General features: G+C 39.9%; 1 protein-coding gene across 2 annotated transcripts in view; it reads left to right on the forward strand.

The window, feature by feature from the left end:
- The first annotated feature begins 374 nt into the window (after nt 1–374).
- vgll4b (vestigial-like family member 4b) overlaps nt 375–22,016 on the forward strand; it is a 39,390-nt gene continuing 17,748 nt past the window's right edge. Inside the window, exons 1-2 of one of the 2 annotated variants that reach the window (XM_034676570.1) lie at nt 375–555; nt 2,127–2,199. In XM_034676570.1, the coding sequence (XP_034532461.1) occupies nt 481–555; nt 2,127–2,199 (148 nt within the window). In that variant the 5' untranslated portion in view covers nt 375–480. Of the gene's footprint in view, nt 556–2,126; nt 2,200–17,295; nt 17,763–22,016 lie in introns of those variants that run through there. The other variant, XM_034676646.1, reaches the window with a different exon arrangement.

The following is a 22,016-nucleotide window of genomic DNA, read 5'->3' on the forward strand; positions in this document are numbered from 1 at the left end:
ATTATTATTATTATTATTATTATTATTATTATTATTATTATTAATATTATGGTTCAATATGGAATCAAGAAAGATTAACAGCTAAATGGGAACAACATAAACTGGGAAGTTGCTTGTTACTGTCTTACTGAGGGACACTTAAAGTATTAATAAGCACGGTACACTCTGTAGTCGCCACTCAGCTTCACCTCCAGAGGATGTGACGCAACCCCTCATTATCATAATTTATGCTGATATCATTGCTTCAGCCTTCAACCAATCAGTGCGCTTCACTTTCACCACCTGCTAGGAACTGAATTCCATCATTCCAGGCATTCCTGCCCTCCCTCCCTCCTTCCCTCCCTCCCTCCTCCTCCTCTTCCTCGTTTAGCCTACAACCAAGTTTGTGCCGTCAGCTCTGCTACTATTGTCTCTGCTCGTTCGTTAAGCCGCGGCTTTTTTGTTTTTCCAGTCCCCGTGGAATATATCTGTGTTTTTTGTATGTTGTTTTTTTATTTCTGTATTTTTGTGTGGACATTATTATACTGGAAGATTGCAAAGTGGCGCTTGAAGGAGGTATGTGTGCTGCTCAACATTAAGTTGTGTGTGTCTGACATTGTTTCGGGTTTGTGGGAAGAGAGAGTGCGCTCTTTTTGAGACTGTTTTGGATGCAGTTAAATCTTATATTGTAAGATATTCAGCCATTCAAATAAAGAGTCACAACAGATTACAGATGTTAGAAGGGGGGAGGTAAAATAACATCAGCTTTTACGAATGCTCCTTATGATATTTCATCTCACGATATGAAAGCGGGTACCCAAACTTTCTCATGTCAAAAACCCACTCCAGCAACATCTGCTTCTCACCGGAGATTTTGTGGACTTCAGGGTGAGTGGACCGAAAACAAAGTCGTAAAATAAAGCAGCGATACATTTCTTTTGTAAGAAAAACATCAAGATTAGTGACTCCTGGAGGCTCAGTCAAGCTGATATAAACACAGGTCTGTCTAGAATAAATGTGGCCGCACTTGTTACTAGTTACTCAGTTTCAGTTTCGCCCCGAGACTGCGTAACGAAAGTTTGTCACAGTGTGTAGCCAGTACACCTCGTAGAAAGTGTTATGCTGTTAGGCATAATACAACTTTCGTGATTGCAAATTAGTTTGAAGTCGCAGGGAACTTTTTAATCAGGAATTCTGCTCAAGCCGTATTTATCTCGGAGAAATGAGGGAAAGGTATCTAAGGAATGCACAAAGAGGGAAGAGAAGCGCGCTGGTGCGTTTTTTATCCACACATACCTTTCATAGCGCTGCCAGACTGAAGGCTCCACATTCTAGGACTAATACTCATATAATGCTGAAACAAGGTCTGATGACGGGTTGCAGAAATCACAGGAAGGGTATAGTTAACCTAACAAACCAGAGAACAATTAACACTGAATACAAGCACCCCCTTTAAAAAGCAGTAGGGTACTGTCGTTTACTGAAACACATGTTTAAACTGATAAAGTACTCACGCAGAAACAGGTTTTTCATGGTTTTTATTGTATGTTTGGACCCTTAATCATTTAATTAATCAACAGCAAATATATCACCATATGTTTTGATGTTAAAATGTATACTTGAAATATGTTAAACAACAATAACAAGCCATTAAATATTCTGCTTCCATCTGGTCCATCAGCCATGGTTTTATATCACTTCTTTTGCATTTTTTCTTACCAAAGTATTACTTTATAGAGAAAAAAATCGTCAAATCCACATATAATTAAAGTTAGTTACAGTTGCAGCATTTATGTTAAACCTAATATTAGCAAGACCGTAATTTTTACTCATGAAAAGTTCATGTTCACATGCTTTAAAAGGCACTTATTACTGTTGAAACGTTAAGTCACACAAGATCTTTAAGTTATCAAGTTGGTACTTGTCTTGAAACATATTTAATGAACTGTAATGGCACCAAGCCTTATTTACCACAGGAATAATAGTGATTTGATTTGCAACTAGTGTGATCATGAATCACCTTTGCAGCACCTATTAGATTGGTATCTATCAAATGTACACACTTTTTTTTTGTCATGGAGAGAGATGAAAGCCAAATAGATGTCAGAAAGATTTTAAGCTCTGTGCTCTTCTCTCTGTCTTACAAGCATCCAAGCATGGAGACACCACTGGATGTTCTGTCAAGAGCAGCATCATTTGTTCATGCGAACGAAGAAGAAAGTAAGTGATCAGACTCTTCGCTCCCCTTTCTCTAACGTGTTTTGTGTGTCAGTTAAAGCGAAGTTTCTCTGTCTAGACTCTGGGGCTGTGAAAAGGTGTTCTGTGTGTATGACTGATTTGTATGATTAGAGTCGCCTTACATGTAGATGGACATTATGTTCAGCCATAAGCCTCCTTGGCCCTGTTTTCTGCCATTGGACAATAGGCGTCTTTGTGCTGTGCAAACTTGCAGATACACAGGCAAATAAGAGCAACCGCACTCAACTGCCATCAGCTCTGCTTTTTAACCAGCTGCTTGCTTGTGTTAACCTGCTTCAGGGTGGGGTGTCTCTCTGTTTACATCTCTTTCTACCTCTTCTGCTCCTCTATAGCTTTTCTGTCTGTGCTACTGTCTTATCGGCCTCCATCCATCTCCAAAGTACCCTCTTCTGTCTGTCTTCTTCTTCAGTCATTTCCTATTTCCTCTCCCAATCATGAACGAGAGCTTCTGGCCCTGCAGAAAATAAATTCCTTCCGAGATTAAGGAGAAATTGCCAATCCTTGTCAGCAGGCCCCTCTGCACACACAGCCAGCAGGCCTCTGAGCTGAATGAAACTTACAGACACTTAAAATTCATTAGATACCACTGATAACCGATCTGCACTCTTTGGATGTGAATGTTTATTTTGTTATTTTCAGTGTTTTCCTTAACTGCTTAGCCTGGATTGAATAATCTCTTTCTAGCTGTAAAGCTGAGAGTGACAAGCGTAACTTCTTTACGGGTTTGTTTATGTTGCCGTGGAGGGATTTAAAGCCTCTAAGGGTGAAAAGATTTGAGTTCTTCAAAGGGAACAAAACAGTGAAGTGAATTTCATTACGAGTAACAGCAATTACAATTCACTGCAATGTAAGCTAGCCCCTTTGACAACCATTTGAAGTTCTTTAAGTTCCTTGTTTAAACCTTGTTTATCTTTTTTCAGATGCATGACAATTGTTCAGCGTGGATTTTGCAGTCCATAATGAACAGTAAATTTAAGATTATTGCTAGAGTTAAATGTTGTATTTAGATACTAACATAACTTGGAAAGCACCTCAAATGTAATGTCTTCTGTCAGCAGTTCTTTCCCGTAATGCTTTGCCCTAAATGAGCTGAATATCAGCTTCCTTGCAGTTGTGGGTAGAATGGCCCGGGAGCTCTCCTGCCCCCTCCTCCTCCTCCTCCTCTGCTCCCTCGCCCCCCTGCAGTGTTTTTGTTTTTTCCTTCTGCGCTGATGTCACTTTTTGTTGTGAGTCGTGCATGGCCTCTTTGTACAAAGACAATGCACTCGACCTGTTTCCACAATAGTGCGGGAAAAATGGGGCGAGCCAGCCGGCCTACTGAGCTACTTCACCAACTTGTTAGTCAGCCAAACTGGCAACAAGTCAGTCAGGCTGACGAGTCGGTTAACTCTGCCTACTTGATTTCATTAATGATAACACATTATTGAGGCCTGTGCTGCACATATTACTAGAGCACGCACTGCAGTACAGGGAGAGACTGGGGTCTGCTTTCACAGCTAGTTTAGATTCTCTAAGCAAAGGGAACCAGACAGGCTTGTGAGGGCCAGTCTATTAGCTTGTAATGAAAAGCAGTTTTTTTTTTATTTCAAACTGCTACAGATAACCCATCTCTGTTCAAAATGAATTTCTTGGGTTATTATAACACAAACGCTGTCTTGAGGGAAATGAAATTACAGTGCATGAATAATGCATTGTCTCCGGGTGAAGCTTGCTTGGCTCTATCGTGGAAAATAACCCAAAGTAATATCCCAAGAGAATTGTTGGCCTTGGTTTGGATTAATTAAGACTGTTTGAATATGGTTGCTTATCTTAATATAAGAACCTTGTCAGTGTTGGTTTTATTCAAATTTTCTCTGTCTTGTTTACCCTTTAGGCTTGTTTTCTGTACTAGGTATTTCACATTACTGTACCTGGGGTTTGAAACAGTTAACGGCAGCAACAGCATTTTTCATAGAGCTAAAGGCAACAGTTTGAAATATCACATCCTTGTATTTTACTGACTATACTACATATTTGTAGTACAAGGTAGGGGTGTAGACCTATCAACCGCCTTTGCTCAGCTTCAGGGATGTTCCAAAGTGACTAGTTTCCTATTTGTTAAATGGAATTTAGATCAACTGACTAGTAAAAAAAGTAAAAAAAAATAACACTCAGAAAACAGTCCAAATTGAGTATAGTTTATTCAAAGTGGATAAACAAGGGGGTACAGAGTCTGTGGGTAACCAATGTCAAATTGGTTTGCTGAGTAAGACTAACATCAGCAGAGCTAGCACCACTTGCTTTCAGCCCTCCTTCCTAGGTTAATGTTCCTATGCCTGTGCTGGTTGCGCAAAAACGAGAGACAGCCTACATACATTTTTGTCTCCACTTTCCAGATCAAAATACTGTCAAATTGTGCTGCACTGTGAGATGCCATGTGTAATCTGTGCTTGTTTACATCTGGGTAGTAGAAATTTATAACATTATAGCAGTACCGGCACTACAGCCACATCTGATGGCGGATGGCTGGGCTGCAGCTTAGACCATAGACTGTATAAATAATGGATGTAGTATCTGTGACGTCACCCATCTGTTCCTGAGCGCTGTTTTGAAGCCAATTGACGGTGGCAGCCATATTGGAAATGCAGACCTCAACCAAGCATAGTGTGACGTAAAGGGGTGGAGTTTGAGCCTCTTAGCCAACAGCTATGTGTTCCAGTCCGGGAGTCAAGTCAGTCATGTCCTTATTTGGGCAAAAACTCGTAATCTTAATATCTTCTGAACTGTCGCGTTAGAAAAAAATTCTCCCCCCGTACAGTCTGTACAGATATAGAAATGAGCTACGTAGAGCTAAGCTGTTTTTTGAACCAGGCTTTAAACATGTTTATTAATGCTGCAAAGATCATCTTTTTTGTATTGGTGTCTATGTGGTTTCCGGTGTTTCTGCAGCCAGCCTCAAGCGGGTTCTCGATGAATTCCAGTTTATAACACTTCCGCATGGGCTTCATAGTTTGAGACCGGAGGTTGCTGCTTGGACACAACATATGAAAAATATTTTGAGCCAACAGTAATTCTGTTGCTAAATAGCGAGGGTGATAAAGCTACATTGTTTAGATAAGTAAACATGCACATCCCTACACAGGTTGCCGTTTTACCATATGCAGGAACTGAGTGAGATTTCTAAAGATTTTTTTTCCCTGAGTTTTGCCTCCCAGGCTACACTGTTATCTTGGATGTTGTTGCAGCCTGACAGGAACAGTATATATTCACTTTTGCTGACCATTTATTGAGGCACTCTTTTTCTTTTTTTTTTAAATATGCAACTCCCTAGTCAAACATGAAGTGTAAGATCCAACGCAACTGAGCTTGAGTTGCTGTATTATATATGCAGCAAATTGCAAATACATTTTTGTCAAAATGCCATTGTAAATAACCATGGCAAAATAATCATAATGAATATGTTTTTGCTAGATTGATCTGACAAAGTGAGCCACTCAAAGTTCTGAAATCAACACAGCCATTACTTCTACACTCGTAAAAAACACAGTTCAGCAGGGCTGATCCAGGCTGTCAGTGAGGTTAACCTGGTTGGAGTACAGGCTGTCTGTGAACAACACTAATCACAGGTCTTAAGTCAAATCACCCTGACCTTGACTTTACAGTAATTACACACTTACTAAAAAAGCAGTGAAGAAACCTGTGCCATATATTTAATGGTAGATGTGGGAAATGTTTAATACTTGCCATCACCCCACCATAGCAATTTTGGTGGCCACTTGGAAGATGTTGAAGTGTACTCCACCCTTCCTGGAATCAAACCTGTATTTGAAATCAACCTTAAACTGTCTGGATTACACTACAGGGCCAACTGAGGACAGAGGGAAATGTTTTTGTTTGTAGCTCTGTGTTTACTGAAATACAGTCATTCTTAGCACACGTTTAGAGTAATTTCTTTGGTTTTTGTGCAGATTCTATATTTGCTCTAAAGCCAGTCAGCAGGCCCTGACTGCACGTCGGGTCTTGGATGTTTGATCAAAGCAATTCTTTCCAAAGAGGGCTGCTGGCTTAGGGTGCCACTGAAGAGATGGAACATGGACCTTTTGTTTCTGACAGGAACCACAACAAAAGGCGGACTGGTGCCAAGAGAAGGTGGTTGGCTGAGATCTGCACAGTGCCCTCTGCTCTACTGCTGTGTACATGCTGTACACTGAGATCCCACTTGTTTGTTTAGAGAATACACACAATCAAAGACACACACTTACAGAATCCCCTTCCATTGTTAAAGTTTCCATGGTTTGTTCAACTACTCCCAGTCTCTTCCTAACTCCTAGTGAAGGGAAGTGGTCCATCAAAGCAGACCCTTCTATAATGTTCAGTCTAATCATCATTCATTACAATGTGAATTACAATTCGGCACACACATTTATGGTCCCCACAGGAAGCATTTGATAATTCCCAGACATTTAATTTAGTTTGATCATCAGATGTTTTGTTGGCCAGTACAATTCACAAAGAATTCATTACGTAAGGAGTTTTGTAGCTATTGTACTTTAATGTTACATAATGACCTGTTAGGATTCTAACAACTGGTTAGCATGTTCGCATGAGCATGTTCAGCAATAAACCTGCTAAATATCAGAGAAACATCAGCATGTTAGCATTTAGATGTTAGAGTTTAGCTCAAAGCTCCATTGGATCTGAGTACAGCCTAACAGAATGCTAAGCATGGTTGCTGACTGCATAGTAATGAAGCAGTAACTTTTTGTGTTGAAAAATTAAGTCAACGGGAAGTGCAAAAAAATGCAGTTCTTGGGGTGTCCACTTGATGCAGGCTCCAGAAGCCAAGGTGACCCCTAGGCCATGCTAAATTGCCATGTTGGGGTGCTGGTGGCCAAGCGGTCTTAGCGCCCCACATATAGAGGCTATAGTCCTCGTCGCAGGGGTTGCCAGTTCGATTCCCGTCTGGTCTACCATTTCCTGCATGTCTTCCCCCCTCTCTGCTCCCCACATTTCCTGTCTCTCTTCACTATCCTATCAAATAAAGGCAAAAAGCCCAAAAAATATAACTTTAAATTGCCATGTTTACAGTCTGCCATTGAAAACAGTTTTGGTGTCTTAATTTCTTTACTTGTGACAACCATACAGGGGATGATTTGTTTTTACAAATCATCCGTTTTGGTTGTATCAAGGCTAAGATTTTGGCATAATGATGGCGCATCTGACTTGATAGGTGGCAGCACTGTAGCTCTGTGCCAGGTAACAAGGCTCTGGCCAACACTTTGCCTGTTTCTACATCAGTCAGAAGTTAGACTGAGGCAGCATATCCAATATGGCAACTGTTAACTGTGTGTTTCATAGCGACTGTCCCAGATCTGACACCAGTGTGTAATGCCACTGAAGACAACATCCATGTTTTTGTAGTCTGTTATTCTACTTAGAACATACAGTAAATTCAAATGTGTGTCATATCCTGAGCAGTTTCGACTCTGTGTGCTCTTTTTGTTCACATCTGGTATGACCAAACAACTTATCCGTCATGCTGTCATACAAATTTAACTGTGACTGATCTCAACTTGATTTACATCTTTTGCCTGTAATGTACATTTTGTTGGAAGGTCTACTTTGACAGTGTTCAAGTATCCTTGTCCAGAGTTGTTATGTTTGTTAAATAGAGTTTATGAAATCTGCATGTGACCAGGTGAACTAGACAAGCAGAGGTTATCTCAGTCTATTGCAGTGTTGTGTTTCTAAACTTCAAGTCAAATGAACCACTGTAATCTTGGATGAACAGGCTTTGCACGTTTCAAATGTGGCATGATTGTCCTCTCAGTGGGTAAGCATTTAAAACTAGACTGAGCTTGCCGATGCTCGCAGATGTTTAGTCAGATCAACACTGAAAGGGAAATTAGAGCACTTGCATCACAGCACCTTGACTAAACCTTGCTGGAGGCAAATCAAAATTCTGAGTGGGAGGTAATTTGATGAAGATTCATGCCCATAGGTGGAAGGGTTGGGTTTTTGGGTGTGTGTCAAGGTTTTTTCCAGCAGGGAGTGGGTTTGCCCTCCAGCGTGCAGGTTTCTGACAGATATTTCCCAATGCTGCCTGTGTAACATAGCACAGGTGTTCAACAACTACTCATAATATTGCAAGAATACGGATGGTTTGAAACATGACCTCAACTCTGTGACTCATCTTTCCAGTTTATCTTTAAGGTGTTTTTAAGTTTACAGAGCTTAAACTTTAACCTCTGATTTGGTTCTTGGTGTTTGAATAACCTTACTAGTCATAACTAAAAGAGGGTGAGCCTGAAGCAGCCAATGAGCTCTCTTACAGTGTTGCTTAAATGAGAGTGAGCAGTATTTTCCATGATCAAGAATTCCATGTTTGTTTTTTTCCTTTTTTTTTTTTTAGCCTGAATCTGTGTAACAGTGTTAAAAAAGTAGTTTGACGCCTACCGGAGTCCCTTTTTTTTAAATGGGCAACCTCACCATGACAAAAACAACCCTCCAGAAAAGTCACGACCTCCAGCCAAGGAAACTTCCACTTTTAAAACCAAATTAAAACAACACTCCTTATGCATTGACTTTTTACACATTAAATGACTAAGTCTGTTAGCTTTAGTGGTGCTGGTGGGACATTTCTTACCTTTGAAAGGAGTACCATACCATACCACAAAAATTTAAGAGCAATAGATATTGGGCAACAATATCAAACTACTTCAATAGCATGATCAGTGTTACTTGTTACTTCAAAACATTAATATGTGTGACCTTAAATATTGTAATTATTGACTAATTCACGATAAAACACTATTACATAACTCGTCATAAGCATGTTTATTAGCAACTCAGCGGATAGCACCATAAAAGCTATGCTTAAGCGCTATGCTTTACCATTATGGTGTTCTGGAGTGTCACAAATAGACTTTACTTCATCCATATTTCAAAAAAGCATTACTAAACAAAATGCTACTGCCCCACTACAGACGCCCTAACCTGTGACAAATAACTGGACAGGACAGATCCATCTGCCAAATGTGCGAGTGTGTGACTGACTAAAACTTACAGTTGAAAAGTGAACGTTACAAGTCTGAAGGAAGCATAAAAGTTATAAAAACAGAAGGGGATAATGAGCAGCATGCTGGTGTTCAGCGTGGTTGTGTGTACATATTGTAAATGTTTGCTCAAAGATGTGCAATAAAAGTCAGAGTCTACATGTTTATGTATGAAAGACGTGCCCTATTGTCTCAAACACCAGCAGTGTTTTATTGCCTGTTTTCCCATCCGCTACACTGTCGGTGTCTGTTGTCTATTTATTGCCTATGTGGTGCATCAGAAATATTTAACAGTGTTTGAATTATCGTATTTTATCAGTGTGTGAGTGTGTGTGTGTGTGTGTGTGTGTGTGTGTGTGTGTGTGTGTGTGTGTGTGTGTGTGTGTGTGTGGGTCAAGGAGTCTGCAGTAGATAAATCTTATCAGTGAGGTTTTTATGAGCTCTGTTTTAGATGACAGGGTCAAAGGGATATACAGATAATGTACAGTAACGCTCGTCCTACTTTAACACTGACGGTATTCTTACTGCTCTTCTTCTCTCAGAATCACTTCGTGTCACTTTTTTCTCATCAGTGGGTATTTAAGAATGCTGTCTTAATGCCTGACTTACACACTGGGATTTAAATTGCATATGGTGTAGAAAACAGACACACATTTCAATGAAAGAAAACCTGTTGACATTACATACTATGTTCTGTATTATGCTGAAGTATTTTACAGTCTAACTTTTTAACAGATGTGGCAAGAGATAGATTATTTGGCCGAATGATCAATCAGGCCAATTAATATCACTTTGAAATAACCAGCATTGATTGGCTGATGTCTGTGCTCACATGGCTGATTAAAACAAATTAACAAATAACGTCTGCAGACACTACAGGCAGCCTATTCAGTGTTGCTGATGTCGAGCAAGGTTAGCATGTCCCCTTGGGTCAATTTTTCCATTCTGTATTCTGCATCTGCTATAAATGTCCCCAGTCATCATTACCTTTTCAAAATGACATCGGCTGACCTGCTCTCTATTTATTGGCATCAGCATCGGCTGTTGAAAAACCAATATCAGTCAACCACTAGATGACATGGGACAAAAGTCTGGCACCAGTGCTGAATTCCCAAGATGTAATGGTCCTTTCTTCTTCTATATCTTCCTTAAAAGACTCAAGAAAATCATTGTGCTGTACAGAGATACATATTAATCACAGTTTTTTTTTACTTTTGGGTAGAGCCATGCTTGGGGTGTCCTCCTTGTCACCCTAGCTCTGCTTTGCTGGTGAGCTAAGCTGAGCTAGAGTGCCCCTAGTTTGTAGCATCTTAATTATTGGACAGGCATAAGAGTTCTTCTCATTCTCAACAAAAAGGTGGTTAAGTACATTTTTACATTCTTACACTTTTGCTCTAAAGATTGCACATTTTAAAAAAGTATATATTTCTTTGCAAGTGTATTTATTTGTCACACACACACACACACACACACACACACACACACACACACACACACACACACACACACACACACACACACACACACACGCATGCACACACGCACACACACAAAACACACCCTGTCACAGCATTGTTAAGTGTCATGGTTCAATAAGAATAAGGCCAAGCAAGAGGCCACCATGGTCACAGGTCAAGGGTCAAGTGTCAAAGGGTCGTAGGTGCAAGTCACAAGGTTAAATATAATGGACCCTTGTTTTTGTCTACACGCAACATTTCTGCGTTGCACTTTACCGAAATAACCCAAGACGTTATGTCTCCCTTTTCCTCCAGACACTTCATTCTTTTTCCTTCCAAACTAGACAACGTGTGTCTTTGCTTGTGGAAAGACTGCTGTCTCACTTCTAAAATAATGTGTACAGCTTAATAGAAAACATGTCTCATAATGTATCTGCTTTCTCCAGATATTTGGCTGCTCTCTCTAAGATGATTTTATTGTCAGCTTGATCATGGCACTGCCCCTTGCATGCCTTCCTGGTCAAAGTAAGCTCATTTATCAGCTAGGCTAGGGAATGGTATGGGTAGCTGCATGTGTTCTCTGGAGCATGTTTTGTAACCAGCTGATGCTTTAAACCTGCCAGACAGAAGCTCCTAGAAAAGGCCAAGCTTTTTGTACAACTTTGGAACCATTTCCTTTTGTAGTTGGGTCTTGTCACTACCTTTAAACGTTTTCAAAATGAATGAAACAAGTCTGATGCTTAAAAGCGTTAGATTTTATAGGTCCAAGCTACTTCCCAGAACCCATGTCTTACACCTTCCAGTAAATGCCAGGCCCATTGGTCTCATACCAGCTCTGCTGTCTTATTTTCTCAGAGCAGTGTTGACCACACATACTTTACATTCCTCTCTTTTTGATAGCACTCACCATAGTTACTAAGAATGAAATTAAACAGGATTGAAACGACTATCACAAAGAAAACTTAACCTTTACAGTGTTGACAACCAGCGTAATAAGTTTCTTTGGAATAGGTGGAGTCAGGTGATTTGACTTCTGTTGTATTTTCTTTGTACATACTGATACTTTGTTTCCTGAGGTGACTCCCAGGTTTAGACGAGAAAAAAAAAGGTTGAACAAGAGAGGACGTCCGGCACAAAGTAATACCTGATAGACTATGAGCACACTCCCCTCAGTAAAGTATGTGTTGCATTTGAAGCCTCGGCATCCAGAGATAAGGTTGTGTTGATGACATCTGAGCATAGCGAGGGTGTAATTCAGGCCCAGATTCAGAACATGAGTGGTAGTGGCACAGAGCCTGCTGCTATCCCACGTAGGAGCAGTCTTGGCCAATAGATGATGAGCCCTTAGGGTCAGTTTGTTACGAGCTAATTGATAGCATGGTAAGAATGTTGTCATACGCCCCTTTGGCCAATTGGAGGCACTGATCATTTTCCATGACAAGAAATAAGATATGTTTGAAGTAAGTCGGTTCAGCGTCTGATCTTTCTTAAATTAGACACATAACAAAGTTTAATCTGACATTTTTTTTCATTGGATGACTTATTTGGATACTTACACTTTGTTTTAAGGAGTGAAAATATGTTGATACAGATGTCACTGCTGTCCACTAGATATCTTTTACACCTTTTCTGCTTCTGTATGAGACACCTGATTCTCAGGGTGCTTCACAGAAAATAGTTTCAGCTCTCAGATAGATGAGTCGCTTCTAAGACAGTTGCATACCTGTAATAACAGACAGTGGACATCTAACCTTGCATTGCCATAGTGTGAGAGTGCAGTAACTGTTCACAGGTAAGCTGGAGGGGAATTGGAAGGAGAGCTGAAAAGATTCAAAGGAAAGAGAAGCTTCAGAATGGAAATTTTGCAAAGGTTGGTGGACTGTAAGAGAAAAAGAAAGAGATAAAAGCAAAATCGCAGACTGATTTGGACAGCAGGTCAATTTGCAACACGAGTGAGAAGGTTTTCTCAAATTGGTTATAGAAGAGCAGGACAGGTGGGTGTTAAGAAAGAGTAGGACAAAGATGGCTTAGGTGTCTCGGCTGTAAGAGAACACTTTGCACATCCCTTAGTTGGCTTATCTTGTCTTGGTCACTTCACATTGTATAACAAGACTGAGAAACCATAATGATTGATGATAGAAGGGTTCAGGGTTCCTTTTGAATAGCACTTGTGTCTGGTATTACAGCCCTAAAGGTATTGAAGTCTAAAATACAAAGAGAAATGGTCCATCAAGGGTGAAATTGTACAAATACTTTCACTTTCTGAAAAAGACAGCATGTTAGGAACGCAAGATTGAGTCTTTAAACTGATGACACATCAATCTGAATGTCTACGTACATCAAGTCTATGTGGACCACTTCCTGTAAGATAGCATGTTCTTTGGTGTTAGAGGTTTGACTAAAAGTTGCTGACTGACTACAGCTTAGTACTTCAATTTGTCTCGAGCTATGATCCACAAAGCGGTCCGGTTTGGTACGGTACGGTATGGTATGCAACACTATCAAAAGTTGGGAAAAGCTGTGTTTCCACCAAGCGATGAAAGAATGGAAAGATCCCAGCCCAGTGTGTACCAATAGAGAAATGGAACACCCAGACCAAAAATGTTTTTATTTCTCCGATACTCTGCATGTTAACATGGGTGTTAATGGGTTCTCCTGGGATTCTGGCACCAGCCTCAAGTGGACATTTGTTGAAGTACAGTTTAAAGGTGTGATGTATCATACCAGAAACTAACATCCCTGTGTATCCTAGATTTAGCCTTTGTTTATCCTGTTGTTATCATCTAGTAAATTTCAGTACACGTGATTTAAATATGTTACAGTTGAACTGGCACAAAATCTCTGTCTAGTCCTGTTAAGATAAAAATCGAATGACATAGTGGTTGGAATTAAACATATTCACAGCTGGTGAATGCTGAACTGTCAGACAGTGTCCACATGTCATCTAATGCCGAACACACACACACACACACACACACACACACACACACACACACACACACACACACACACACACACACACACACACACACACACACACACACATAAACACAGACAACTCAAAGGTGGGAAATTACTGAATAGCTTCACTTCCAAACAATCACCTGTTGTTATCATTGTTTCGGTGCAGTAACCTGATATTTCCTCCTCTGTGAGTGTGTGACGACGAAAACACTCTCAGGAACCTAATGGTTTCTCATTGCAGCTTTGTCACTCTGAATGCTTGTGGGATGATGTAAATGTCTTTGCATAGAGCTGAACTTTTGCTGCTTCCCTGATGGAATTTTGTCAATCAGGGACGCTTCAAGGTGTGATCTGGAAATTAGAATTTGCGACATGTTTTTTCTTTTTACGTGTGAATGGTTGAAAATTAAAGAACACTAACCTGTAGTATCTTAACTTGTAATACAAGTCTGTCTGTCCCACTCAGGTGTTTACAGATATTATATGTGTCATCAAACATTTTAAAGCCTGGAGGTTTGTGGAGAAGTCACAGTTAAGTAACCACCCTGATACCAAGAGCTGAGACGACACATTACAGGCGGGATAAACGTCTTCAAAGCATTATGTCACAGTGTAAACAAAGGTGGTGTGGTGGTGTTTTAACAGAGGGCGCTGTAAAATGATTAAGGATTTGACCTTTGACCCCTGTAACTACAAGTGTAGTTGGCTTACTTAAGATCCTGTTTGTTACCGGGTTTAGAGAAAGTTGTTGCTCTTTTATCTATTGTCAGTAAAGCCTCAGAAAGTCAATGTTGGAAGTAAGTCAACCCTTTTTTTAACACTTCCCCCATCGCCCTATTCTGCTGGTGTTTGTGCCACAACATTGGAGCGTGTTAATATTGCATGAGGATGAATCACCACCTGGCCCGTATGGTGTGATGTTATCCAGACACACCCTCTCCCTGGAGAGGCCTGGACCTGTTCAGAGAGACACACAAAAAACCACAGGAGATTAGGAAGGTGTGGTATAGTCCTCTTGTCCTGATAGATGAGATGAATAAACAGACAGGCAGGAAGTAAAGTGCGATAATGACAGGAAAGCAGGAGTTCTACACTGGAGATGAAGGGCAGCCGTGTACCGACACCACTGTGTGAATAATAAGTGACTGGGTGGGTAAGTTGAGAGATCCTAATCCCTTGTCACATAACCCTATAGGAAGACTTTATAATCAAGTTAAAAAACAATCAAAATTCAGAAGGTATAATTTTTTTTAGAGAGGTAGTGATGCTTTTCAGTCAAAAGTTTGCATTCAAACACATTCATACAATCATAATGCACAACATGACGCTTCCTATAACTGACTCACAAGGTCATCAAACTGTTTTAGTGACCTTTGTGTTTTACTCACACATAAAAAAAGCAAGCTTGGGAGCCATCTAGGAAAAGGGTTAGTACCACAGTAGGCTACGTTATGTGTAACAGCTCGTCTCTATGGGAAAAGAAGTGGAATTTCACCAACTTGTTGTGTAACCATTAATCTCCTTAGAATACTTTTGAAATCACACAGCGAGCTGGACCAGAACAAAGACACTTTTTATGAGCAACTGTGCTTCTCTGTGTAACTAATTTTGAAGTCAAGTGTTTGTAATAATTGCAAAACAAAATTGGTTCATAAAAGCAAAACGTATAGGAGCCCTAATGCGGAACAAACTTAAACTCCAGAAAGCCGTCTTTAATTTACACTTCTTGCAGAAACGTTTTACTTGTTCTGCTGTTCTGTACTTATACGCATACATACAAAGACTTCCGTAACTAATTTCAGTTGTAGGCCTCTTACATGCAAAGCCTGAGAGTGAGTTATAACTTGCAGCACCTGTAGTAGCAGTTAATAAACCCTCAGTTTGAGCTCAACCCCTTTTGTGTGTAAGGCTGGAAACAATGGGTGTCCAATGGGACAAGAAACATGTTCCTTAGTTCTGAGTCACCGTTACAAGGAGGCCCGTGAGGGAGGAGGGCGCTTTTGTGTGTGTTTGTGTGCTTGTGTTTGTTTGAGAAAGAAAGGGGGGAGGTGTTAGAAAAGACGTGGAATGATGTGTGTTTGGCACCAGAGTCTGAAAGAGGTATGTTCTTATTCAGTGTGTATGCAAAATGTGTGATTTATTTGAAATTGTGGCTTGGGTATCAGAGAAGGTGCAGGAGTCCAGGGGTTAAAATCCTGTAAATAAGTAGGCTTTTTAATCCGGGTTTGAACAGTGTTAGATGTTAGGAGAAGCTGGTTTTACTGAGATAGATGTCAGTGAAGCAGCCATAACTTGTCTTCTGTACATTTTAACAGTTGTTTAGCCAGTGATAGAGAAGTAAGTTGAAACGTTTCATTTAGGTTCATTATCTACTTGCTGTGTTTTGCCTTTTTTTGTCTTGTGTTCATTCATCACGGCACAGAGCAAAGGGTATGAGACTGGATAAAAGCAAGGCAGTATGAATTTTCTTTCTTTCAATCAAGCTTTTGATCTGCTTTTTTTTTTTCTTAATTATCTTCTTTCTTTGCGAGTCAAATCTAGCTGGGTCATTTTTGAGGTTACAGTGACATTGCATGCATCCTGTCTGAGCTTTTCATGACTCCTTTCATTTCCCTTCCTCTGTGTTTGCGGGTATGTGTCACACAAAAGCACGCACATGGCAAATGTGTGCCTGTGTGTAAACCCACACTGAAAAGTGCAGCCACACCCTGCTTATTATCCTCAGTCAAATGCTCAGAAGGAAACTGCTCTCTTTTACCATGTAATATGATGACAGTCATATTCACTTGCTATTCATCTATGATGATGATGATGATGATGATACCCATTTCCTCTTTTCATCTCACTTTCCTTCCACTTTCTTCCACATCTGTCTCCGTTTTAAAGTCAAAACCTGTGTAGCCCCTCTTAGACACCAGGGGGTAGTAGAGAACCATTGTAAAAAAAAGCTTTCAACTTTTTGTTCCCTTACACAGCAACACAGTGGTGTTTGTTTACCCTTCATTTGTAGAGCTACTGAAGGGAACTTAGATTTATTTCTCAAAATGCATCATTAATTTATGGATTGCATTGTATCTAGTTTTCTCTGTAGGTATCATTGTAGAAAAAGCCTTCAGTTTATCATGACATGACCTGAAAAAAAACAATGTAGTATAGAAATAAAAATAGAAAATGACTGAATTCTCTACTTTTTATCTCAAATAACACTGACTTATCAAGCTTCATAACTTCTCTGTAACAGTCCTATCATACTCATGCCTGGACTGACAGAGCTTTGATAAGATTATAGTAGCCATTATTCAGTTTTATGGGACCTTAAAAGCTCAGCAGTTGTCACTTCATGTTGTACCTCAAAGATCTGTGCCATGTCAAATATCTTGTGGGTAGACCGCTGTATTAATACTTGGGATACTTTTAACATTCAATACTGGATTAATCCAGCGCTTTTGGTCTCTCTCTCTCTCTCTCTCTCTCTCTCTCTCTCTCTCTCTCTCTCTCTCTCTCTCTCTCTCTCTCTCTCTCTCTCTCTCCCTCCCTCCCTCCCTCTCTCGCCCTGGTTGTGTTTGGAGAGGCTGATCTTGTGCGTAAAACATCCCCGATATTTGAGGCGCTCCAGGGATTTAGCGAGCATGCCCAGTGCGCCCCTCTCAGCAGCAGAGGAAACCACTGGTGCAGCATAGAAGTCATACCAAGCATAGCCTGCGTGTCAGTGCAGTCGACTTACAGCTGGCTGTGAGGAGAACTGACGCTACTCTCTTTTAGTTCTTTATCACCGCGATACATTCACTCGTGTTTTTCAAAAAAGTATTCTAAAGTCATTAAAAACACAGGGGAATCTAGTTATTAGTCCTCTTCGTGGGTTTTTTTTATTTTATAGAGGGGGTTTCTTCCAAACTAAAGTTGGAGGCTGGGCCTTTAGCTTTCTGACCGTCGCTTGAGAAGAGAAGAAAAAAGCTGGTCTTTTTTTTTGTGCTAACAACTCGATAAATGCTTCTAACGAAAATGGACCTGTTGAACTACCAATACCTGGACAAAATGAACAACAACATCGGCATTCTCTGCTACGAAGGTAAAGTCGAGGTTTGGTGCTGTTTGTTGGTGTTTCTCGTGTTGTTTTTTAAGTCTCGGAGCGCCTTTACGCGCAGGGTGAAGGTTAGCAGCGTAGTTGCTGGAAGTTTTCACACGAGCCAAACTTTTAATGTAGCAAACCTTGCAAAGAAAAGTTGTACACTTAGATACACGCGGAGTTGTGTTTCTTGTTCACGACTATTTGGTGTTCATTGAAACTATATTACACCTTTTTCACGATTTAAAACTCACATACGTCATATTTCCGACGTAAAATCCATGTTAGCATTGATCTTTACTTTATAATAAGTAGATTGGCGTTATCACCCCATGGTCTGATAAACTGGAGTGTGTGCTCAGAAGCTTGTCTTATCATTTTTGTACCACTGACCGTTCTTCAAAAGGGAAACCTGGCTAATGACTGAGATCAAAGGCTGAATAATAGAGTGCATTAAGCCATGTGTTGATTACATGTCTCTCTCCTCCTGTGGTTGACTCATTTTATTACTATACACTCAGTTATTTTGGCTCTCTTTCTACCATTACTCATTAGATTCATATCATTTAGGATGTTTGTGCTGACATGTCTGTTGTTTTTACATTTGCATTTGAAAATCTGTCTCTGTGTGGCTTTGTTCAGGCCTGGTGCTTCTCCTCTCTTTCCCTTTTGCTGTCTGGACTACAAGTTATTTCTAGCATGAGCAGTTATGTTATGTCATGGACACACAAGAGCAATCCATGCCTTAGCAAGGAGACTGACTTTGGGGTAGTGTAACCCCTCTGCAGTCCTCTGCTTTGCAGTTAGTGCTCACATGTCAGAGTGTAATATCATCCAACCTTTCTGGGGGCTACATACAAGTTCCTTCCTCCGTCCCTTTGCCCCTGATGTCTACATCCAGGGTATACTAACTCACGGATGGCTGCAGATGTCCAACTCATTTCCCTTAATTTTCTGACTTTGATGTGAACTGCAACTAATGATACATTACAAACTAAGGGCTTACCACATAGGAAGAAGTTAAACATTAGGAGTCTACACATTAGGCAGCTCCCTTCTACTAGTAACGTAACTTGTAATGCACTCTTATTAGGACATTGTTACTGAAAATGATTCTACAGATGCCTCAGCAGGTGGCCACACTGCAGATCATATTCTTGGCATGTAACTTCTCAAGTTTTCCTCCTCATTTTGGTTGCCCATGGCATGTTTGTGATATTTCAATGACAGTAAAACTCACTCCTCAGTTGACTGATAGTTGTGCAGTTAAAAGCTCTGCCACTGGGCTAGGATTGAAGCCAATTAGAAGGGTTTCCTGTGTCACTGCAAAGCTTTGTCTTTCTCAGATTTCATTGTGTCTTCCTTTGAAAAGAAAATTACAGGAGAGATAGAGAAGGGAACTACTTTTTAGTGGTATTTTTATACTTGTATATCCTCTGGGTGTGTTAGGACACAATGCTTTCTTTCTATCTTTGGAAGCATATTGATGTAGGATTAGCCCATCTATTTGTTTTCCTGTGTGTGCGTGTGTGTGTGGTTTTTAGCTGACTGAGCTATAATCTGACTCCATCATGTGCCCTATGATAAGAAAGCACAGATAAAAGAGCTGAAGAAAGAGCCAATGAATAAAAAGAGTGAACGAAAGGATCTTCATGTTCAAACATGTTGGGTCAAGAAGGGAGCTGTGTGCTATTATGGGACTGCTGACTTCTTATTGTGTGCATGACTGCAAATACTCATATACATTCCCTGAGACCTACACCCATATAGTTGCAGCTCTCACACTGATGTCAGCTTCATTATTTGTTAACAAGAAGGGAAGTGGCACTTATGATGCCTATTACTAAAAAGCTTGCCACATGGAGACCATGCTATATTCAAAAATACAACATACACAAAGCTACTTTTAAATAACTGTATCAATGCAATAGTTATGCGACTAAATCCTGGGTCCATGATTTGTTTGAGTTTATGGTTCGTTCTTGGGCGACGTGAAGTGTTCATCGCTTTTGATGCTGATGCATTCACAGTCAACAATTAGTATCAAGGTGTTAAAATTCATCTTGTGTGCAAAGAAAGATGTGGCTCCTATTATATCAACTTATTCATGGGTTTAAACAAATCCCATGTCTGTACTTGTGCTGCCATGCTAATTATAGAAGATATATTGAAGCTATATGTTGTTGTTGTTGTTGGCTTTCAAATGCTAGGTAGTTAGTATGGGAACACTGGCTTGAATCAAATCCTGTTGTCTTGATGAGGATTCAAAATAGTAACAACAATGAAGTTATTTTCTAGTGAAAATATCACATTCTTATATTTATATTGTTTGTGGTCCATTGATTGATGGATCAGCAGCACAACATATCTTACATGTGCAGCGCTTTAAATCATTTTTAACTGTGAGTTTTAATTTCTGGGAGCTGATTGTCCTCTTTTAATTTCTTATGTGTTGTTGATTATTTTTTGCACCAATGATTATTTTCAGTTGTTTCGGTGTGATTGATTTTCTCTCACTCTCACTACTTCAGCACTATGTCACTCTTTTTCTGTCTGTGTGCCCGTCTCTCTTTCCAGTTCTCCCTCTCTCTGTAAAGCTGCTATCAGTTGTAGTCCTGGCAGTGTTGGGTGCAGGGGAATGCTGACTGTCCCCTTTTTGCTGCTGAGCAGATGAAAATAAACAGCGTTGAAAACCTCCTCAAAGCCTGTACTTTTGTCAACTTTTCTCCCTCTTTGACTCCCCGCCTTGCTTTCCTTTCTCTTTTTTCTCCATCAGAGATCAAACCAATCTAACATCCGGTTTAAAAGTTCAGCTTTCACCAACATGAACTTTTGTCTCTCCTTTAAGTATTTAAAGTCTAAAACCTTTAAGGACTTCAAGATAAAAGTTCAGGTTACTAAGAAACATAGCCAAAAATAATCACTTTGCCACTCTGCAGAGAGAAGAAGAGAAGACATGCCTGGACTCATCTTTTTAAGTATATGAGGAGGGGAAATGAGGGAGGGAGGGAGGGAGGGAGGGAGGGAGGGAGAGAGGAGTGAGTGGAAATGGAGAGATAGAGAAGTTCACCTCCATTTGTAATCCAATCTCATCCAGATTTCCAAGCTGTTTGAAGTTCTGTCAAGAGAAATAGGCTTTGATCATGTGGACTTGTTGAACTGAGAGAGCAGAGAAGGGAAGAGGTAGGGAGGAGGTTGCCTTCAGTGCAACAGCTCCACTTTTACTGATTGTCTGCTGGTTGAGAAAATATAACAATGTTGATGCTGATGCCATATTCTTTATGTACTGAAAAATAATACCCAAACAGTCCATATTTATGATACATATAGGCTGTTACTTATTTTCTCATAGCTGAACTAGTCTACTCAGTCATTGTGTTTGGGGTTGATTGATATCGACCACTAACCATCAATGACAATGCCATTAAGTAAAAAGCCAATGGCCAATCTATAAATGTAATATCAAGTTGATCAAATATAACAATTTAATAATAAATGAGAAATAAAATTGTTGGAATTGAATGAACATTTTATTGTGGCTTGGTAAAATAATGTCACAATCAGACCTGGATTTCTGTCCAGCAATCTGTATTTATTAGGGCTGTCAATCGATCAAAATATTTAATCGCAATTAATCGTATGATGTCCATAGTTAACTGGGGATTAATCTCAAATTGATCACACATTTTTTTATCTGCTCTAAATGTACCTTGAAGGAATAATTTTCAAGTTTTTAATACTCTTATCAACATGGGAGTGGGCAAATATGCTTGCTTTATGCAAATGCGTGTTTATTATTATTCCAGCAATCCAAAACAATGACAAATACTCTACAGAACAATCGCAACACAACATCAAAGGTACTACATGTTCAAAAAATATGCTGAAAGGGCATTTTGACCTGAATGTAACATTTCTTAGTAATACTGCTGGAAGATGAGATTTATTTTGGTCTAAATATTTGTATCATTGAGTTCTTTAATGAAGTTCGAAATACTTAAATTTCACATATTGCACTGCCTCTTTAAGGTTGCTCAGGGTGATATGGTTTTGAGTTGAAGTGAAGGTGAAACGTGTGCGATGTTCTGTTGTCCTATGTTGAGGAAGAGTCATTAAAGGCATCACAACGCACAGCAGAAGTTGTGATGTCAAATAAATTAGTGGCGTTAAGGAGAATTTGAGTTAACGCGTTATAATTGCGTCAATTTCGACAGCCCTAGTACTTAATAAAGCAGGAAAAATGCAAGGTAAATATTT

Source organism: Notolabrus celidotus, chromosome 1, assembly GCF_009762535.1.
Source record: "Notolabrus celidotus isolate fNotCel1 chromosome 1, fNotCel1.pri, whole genome shotgun sequence".
In the NCBI taxonomy this organism is placed as follows: Eukaryota; Metazoa; Chordata; class Actinopteri; order Labriformes; family Labridae; genus Notolabrus; species Notolabrus celidotus.